The sequence below is a fragment of the Leptopilina heterotoma genome, unplaced genomic scaffold (assembly GCF_015476425.1).
Source record: "Leptopilina heterotoma isolate Lh14 unplaced genomic scaffold, ASM1547642v1 Lhet_26, whole genome shotgun sequence".
NCBI lineage: Eukaryota > Metazoa > Arthropoda > Insecta > Hymenoptera > Figitidae > Leptopilina > Leptopilina heterotoma.
Window position 1 is genome coordinate 860,867 of NW_025110969.1, and position 7,134 is coordinate 868,000.

Consider the following 7,134-nt stretch of genomic DNA (forward strand, 5'->3'; position numbering starts at 1 on the left):
TTTTAAAAATATTTTTGAATAATTTTTTAAAGATAATAGTTTTTTAAATTGAAATTTTGTAAAATCCTTTAAAAATAATTGAATTTTTGAAAAATATATATAAAAATAATCGAATTTTTAAAGAATTTTAATTATAAATGTGACTATGATTCAAAAATAATTTTTGTAAGATTTGTTTATCCTGATTTAATACTTTAAAAGACTAAATTTTTTAAAGTAATGTGATTTTTGTAAAAATTTGATGTTAAAGGATTTTTAAGTTCATTGATTACGAAGCCGATGTCAGTTTCACGAAATACAAAATGGCGGGTCCAATATGGCGGACAAAAATTACATATTTATAAAAATTATGCAAAATATCCAGAAGAGTCAATTTTTTTAATAAAAATTTTAAAGCAGTAAAAAGTAAAATTTTCAATTTTTCGAATTCAAAGTCATGTATTTTCAGAAAATTTCTAATATTATTATCACTTTAATGCAGAAAAGAAGTATACTAACAATAAATTTGATAAGTACGTTATTGCTTTTTTTTTATAAAAGCCGCACGCCTTTGAAAGACGATCAAGTAGCAACCATTTTTGCACTTTACTGCAAATTTTCAAGTATTTTTCTTTAGTAAACTATTTTATTAAAAAAAAGTACTAATACTTAATAACTGAAATTTAACTCAATCTTTCCAAGATAATATTACATCTTAAAATATATCATCAGTGAAAATATTATTATTTAATTCTTGGAGAAATGATTTCTTTAAAACATTTTCTATTTCTTGTTTTCTTTACCACCGATCTAGTAATTGGAACGCCACATTCGAGGGGAAAAGTAAGTTTAACTAAATTACTATTTTATGATTTACTTTACTATATAAATATTATATAATACTTTGCTTTTTTGTAAAAAAAATCAAAATTTTTTGTTTTTTTTTTATCAAAAAACAAAAATTACAAATCATATAATACTATACTATATAAATATTATAATTTAAATTTGTAGCTAAAATTTATCATTTTTCATCATTTAAAAACATTGCGAACTCAAATCCGAAAACCTAAAAGACAATAATCCGTAAATTAAATTTCCCGAAAACGATATTATCACAAGAATTACAATTTAAATTCTTTTTAGGTCAATAAACAAATGCCTCCAGTAAAGGCTATAAAAGACATTCATTTTCAAAAAAAAAAAAATTACTAAAAATCCTCAGCAAAAAACTTTTTTTGTGGTATATACTATCACCATAAAAAAAAATTAACCAAATGAAGGAGTTTTTCAAAAATTTAAATTTAAAGAAAAATTCTAGTCAAAATCACAATTATCTTTATAAATAACAAAATTCTTCTCCAAAAGTCAATAATTTTCAAAAATTTTTCTCATTTCAATGATTTTTAATATCAACTATTTTAATAAATTTCCTAAAAGGATTCAATTATTTAAAAAAAAAATTTAATGAAATTGTATTTAAACATTTAATTTTTTCATAAATAGTAAAAATTGCATAGAAATTCATTAATTAAAATTTTTTTTATAAATTTCTTCGCAATAATTCAATTAATTTCATAAATAAAAAATTTTATGAATTAAATTATTTTCAGAAATAATAAAGCTCATCGCAGAATTTTAATAATTTTTAGTAGAATTTTAATCGAATTTTTCGAAAAATGTAATTATTCTTAAAAGTTTGATTAAAATTCGTCAAAAGAATTCAATTATTTAAAAATTTGTTAATAAAATTCTTTATAAGAATTAAACTTTAAAAAACATTTAATTATTGAATAAATTATTTACTTTTGTATTTAAATAATTGAATAATTTTGAAAAGGTTTCAAATGAAAATCATTGAAAATTTGAATTTTCTATACTTTTAAGTGACAATTTTGAAGAATTCATTTTTTTGAAAAAGTTTAATTTAATTTTTTTTAAAAATAATTTGAAGTTACATGAAAATTTTTCCAAATATGGTTATTTTTCCAAATTCTCAGAAATTTCCCCCATATTTTTATATAAGGAAATTTTCCTAAACGTTTAAGAGAATTTTTCCAAACTTTTGGGATTTTTTCTACGCTATTTCATGAGAATGTTTCTAAATTCATAGGAAGTTTTCGATAATTTTTTTTAGAAAAATTCCCTTATTTATGTTAGTAAATTTTTTAAAATAATTAGTAAAATTTGCTTCCTAAATTTTTTTGGGAAAATTTCCAAAATTTTTTTTACAGTGTATTTAATTGAAGTATTTCCGAATAATCGAATTTTTGTAAAATTGAATTTTAATCAAATGTATTTGCAAATTCTCAATGAACTTTTTCAAAAATTATTAAAAACAGTTGATTTAGAGAAGAATTTTAGTTAAAAACTCTAGAAAATAATAATTGAATTGAAATGATGAAAATAATTTTAAAGAAGTTACAGAAACAATATTCTTAATATAAAATAATAATAATAATAATACTTTTATAAGCTGTTTAATTTCAAAAAGGTTTGAATTTGAAATTTTTGAAAATCTTAATTTCTGTGGAAAAATAGTAATAATAATTAAATATTTATTTAAAAAAGAAGTTATTGATGTTTTTGAATAATTTTAGGTATACAAATGAAGTTAGCAAAGTTTTTAAAAGATGAAAATGAAAATAAGAATTATGTAACAAAAAATTTTAGCTACAAATTTAAAAGTAGCTCAAGACTTATACTTAAAGCTCAAGACATCTTAAGTCATAGGTAAAGTTTTAGTTTAAGTTAAGTTTTGTTAAGTCTTAGGCTAGTTTTTAGCCTTGAGATAACCAACCTATTTTTACAAGGGTTTCTTATGTGAGTTTAACGAAATTTACAAAAACTGATTACATTTAGGGTAGAAATGGACGTCCCGTTAATAGATTAACGGTACATCCACTTATAATAAAATTGGTAGAAGAAGTGGAAAAATCTGGAATGCAACAAGAAGGATTATATCGCTTATCTGGTAGTAAAACTGAAGTACAAAAGTTGGCACAAAATTGTTTTTCTTTGGACTCGGATATATCGGAATATAATTTAAATGTAATTACATCATATCTGAAATCACTTTTCCGGTAAATTTTTATTCATAACATTCACAGAGCTCGAACCAGTGAAAGTATTTGAAAATACAGACACTATACGAACAAAGAAATAATCACATACATAGTTCAAAATTTAAATCAAAATATCTTAATTTTGGTACTGTAAAGGGATCTAAAATTTTTTACTATCTAGTTCGAGCCCTGCATTCACTAAAATACAATAAAAACAAAATTACAATAAAATTCCATTTTTAGTGATTTGAGAACTTCACTTATCGATGAAGCAACGTTCAATCAACTTTCAAGTGCCATGAATATAGAGGACGTCGAAGAATCGGAAATGAAAATGAAAGAAATAATAACAGATCTTCCTCAAAATATTCGTGATACTCTTGCTTATTTAATAGTACATTTGCAAAAAGTAGTGAAACATCACGAGATCAACAGAATGACTGCTGGGAACATTGGTATAGTCTTTGGACCAACTTTGATGGACTTTAAGCTTGATGATCAAATGGCAGAACTTGCTTTAAATTCCCAAAAAACGAAGGCAGATACTTGTTTAATTTCAAAATTTATAAATCATTATAAATTTTTAATTTTAAAATTAAATGACAATAGTTTTTTTTCTTTCATTTCTATTGTAGATCATTGAGAGACTTTTGGAAATTTCATCAAGTTTTTGGAAGGAATTGATAAATTATGAAACGACTGTAAGTATAGATAAAGTAATTTAAATTTCCATTTACAGAGAAAACGATAATCTAATTTTAAGAAGCGCTTACATAAATAGGAAAATTCTGAATTTTGGTGTCTTTTTTGTTTGCCTTATAAACTATGAAATTGACAAGAATTATAATACAAACCCTTCAATTATTTCTATTTTTGACAATAATTTCTTTTTAAATAACTTTTAAATAACTTCGCATATATTCAATTATGTTCAAAAATTTTTTTAAATTCTCGTCCAAATTTCAATTATCTTTATAAATAATAAAATTCTTCTCCAAAATTCAATTATTTTCAAAAAATTTAATAAAATTCTTGGCCAAATTTCAATTATTTTCAAAAATTTTCCTTATTTCAATTATTTTTCATATCTACTATTTTAATAAAATTTTCCAAAAGAATTCTATTATTTGAACAAAATATTAATAAAAATTTATCAGGAATTCAATTACTTATGAATTTGTTTTATAAATTTCTTCTCATCAATTCAATTATTTTAAATTTTTTAATGAAGTTTCTCGAAAAAATTCAAACATATAAAGAAAATTGAAAAAAATAGTCTGAGAAATTCAATTATTTCAAAAAATTTAAATAAAATTCTTTTAATAATTCTATTATTTAAAAAAATGTTAACAAAATTCTTTAAAAGATTTATTTCATTAAATTGCAATTTTAATAAAATTTTCCTATACAATTCAATTGTTTTCAATACATTTCTTCTTAAGAATTCAATTATTTCCACAAATAATACATTTCTTATGGGAATTCAATTATTTAAATGAATTTGAATCAAATTCTTCGCTAAAAATCAATTATTTTCTTTCTTGAGAATTCAATTATTTCTAAAAATTTTGATAAAATAATTTATAAATTTGAAAAATTATAATAAAATCGGTCATAGAATACAATTATTATCGTAAAATACAACATTTTTCTACAAATACAATTATTGTTAAAAATGTCTGTAAAACTCTTCGAAACAATTCAATTATTTTTGTAAAAAATAAAATTCTTCTAAGCAATTCAATTATTTAAGAAATTTTAATAAAATTCTTCCCAAGAATTCAATTTTTTTCAAAAATAAACATTTTCACAGGAATGCAATTATTTAAAAAAAATTTGTTTAATTCTTTGTCAGATTTCAATTATTTTCAATTTTTTAATAAAATTTAATTATTTTTAAAAAGTTTTTAAAAATTCTGAAAAATTCAATTATTTAAAAAAATTTGAATAAAATTCTTCACAAGAAATTAGTTATTTTCATAAATAATAATATTTTTCTCTGGAATTCAATTATTTTGACAAATAAAATTCTTCACAGGAATTCAATTCTTTAAAAAGATTTTTAATCAAACTTGTTGCAAGAATTCAATTATTTTTATAAATAACAAAACTTATCGCAGAATTTCAATTATTTTTATAAAATTTGAAATAAAATGATAGAAAATTGTATTTATTCTTATAATTTTTTTTTTAAATTATCCGAAAGAATTCAATTGTTATTAAAAATTTTGATGAAATTCTTCATAAAAATTCAATTTTAAAAAATGATTCGTAATTTGCAGTTATATTTTCTTTTTCTTTAGAGAACTGAACCAAATGTTTCAAACTCAGCGGAAGACGAGCAAGGTGCTTGGGGTGGTGCTGTTTCTACTGATTCTTTGGAATTTCATACGGTTAGATAAATGAATTACTTTATCCCCCAAGTTTTGCTAACTAAAAAGCGCAAAATTTGCAAGCTTGTAGCAGAAAAAAAATGATTTCATAATTTCACATAACAAAAGTATTAATTAACAGTAAATCATCTTATTTCTGATTTGCCATTTTACCAACAGGATTCTGAGGATGAGGATTCGTTAGAAAGAAATTTAGCTGCCTCAATCAGACGACACTCTAGTGTTGCTGTTGAAGATCTGGCAGAATTAAGGGTAAAACTTTAATCTTTAATTTAATTAGCATTTCTCTGAAGTTAGCGTCGATAATCAGTATCGAAAATTATTTTTCAGCCCTTTTAGATAAAGTTCAAAATATCAGCAATCTTACATTTTTGCCTATAGAGAATTAAAAACTTCTCTAAATTATATTTTTTTAAAAAATTGTTTTATCCTTTACGGTTTCATGAAAAAAATATTTTTCAACGCTCAGCAGCGACGCTAACTTCAGGGACATAAATTAGTTAAGTTTAAAAAAACTGAAATTTTCGAATATTTTGAATATCTATTATATTAAAAAGACAAATTTAAGTTCGCAAGGGAAAATAGACGCCAAATATTTTTTTGAATAAAAATTAATAATTTAAAAATTCATTTTCATTTCAGGCAAAAAGATTTGGCAGAAAAGGTAGCTATTTTACAAAGCAAGAATTACCTTAAAAGAGCAAACTTTCCAAACCAGATTCATTATTTAATAATTTCCAAAATAATTATTCCTTTTTTATGAATTTGTTTCTCTTTAAAACTGTTTTTATTAATTAAAATGATCAGAAATTATTATTACTAATCGATGTCCTCAATATTAAATATTGTTGTATAAATAATCTTGTCAATAAAGAATTGCAAGAAAAATATATTTTCTATTATTAGTACCTAATATTTTAATTCATTATTATTATTATTATTATTATTATTACATCAGATTTTTTTGGATCTCTGATTAGCAGCTTTTATATATTTTCCATAGAGTTAAAATTTTCAAGCAGTAAATGTGCATAAAATAAATTAAAAAATGTTCAATAAATAAAGAGAAGCACAAATTTAAAAATTTAAAAACAATATTGTTCTACATCTTTCTATTTGCAGCATTTAATATTTGCTACTAAAAAAAAAATTAATTTGCAATAAAATAATATTTTTCAATATTTCGATTTTTTGAAAGTCAAAGCATTTCATTCTTCAAGAATTTATGAAATCGTTATATCTCTGTATACAACAAAAAAAACGTAATAAATATAAATATTTTATATATTTTTTATGCCATGCTCATATGTACACCTGCGCATATTATTGAAATTTTTTCCAGAATAAGGACTCCTTTTTCACATTTTTAAACTGCAATTATTAAAAATTTTATTAAAATTCTTCAAAAGAATGCAATTTTAAGAAATATTCAATAAATTATTTATTTTTTTATTTAAATAAAATTTAATTCTCGTAAAAATTTCTGATAAAAATTGATTTAAAAATTAATTTCAGTAAAAATCTTAGATATCATAATATAATATTAGAAGCGTCATAGTAGAGATTTATAGAAATAATTAAATATCAAAAGATTTATAAATTGAATGTTTTGAAAATTTCAATTGTTGTAAATCTGTAATATTTAAATTTTTATTTTGAAAAAATTATTAATTTATCATTTTCTTAAAAAATAATAA

At 21.1% G+C, this 7,134-nt stretch overlaps 1 protein-coding gene across 1 annotated transcript; it reads left to right on the plus strand.

Moving 5' to 3' along the window:
• Positions 1-552: 552 nt before the first annotated feature.
• LOC122503306 (beta-chimaerin-like) lies at positions 553-6,332 on the plus strand. Its single transcript, XM_043613792.1, has 7 exons — positions 553-822; positions 2,842-3,062; positions 3,288-3,582; positions 3,680-3,745; positions 5,348-5,437; positions 5,597-5,689; positions 6,080-6,332. Exons 1-7 carry the CDS (start codon positions 742-744, stop codon positions 6,131-6,133), a joined length of 900 nt encoding a protein of 299 aa, XP_043469727.1. The 5' UTR covers positions 553-741; the 3' UTR covers positions 6,134-6,332.
• Positions 6,333-7,134: the final 802 nt, after the last annotated feature.

Bases quoted from the DNA above. Each gene is read 5' to 3' on its own strand.
- LOC122503306 (XM_043613792.1), top strand. From the start codon at position 742: ATGATTTCTTTAAAACATTTTCTATTTCTTGTTTTCTTTACCACCGAT. The intron at 3,063-3,287 runs GTAAATTTTTAT...TTCCATTTTTAG, and splicing joins TATCTGAAATCACTTTTCCG to TGATTTGAGAACTTCACTTA. The intron at 3,583-3,679 runs GCAGATACTTGT...TTTCTATTGTAG, and splicing joins TAAATTCCCAAAAAACGAAG to ATCATTGAGAGACTTTTGGA.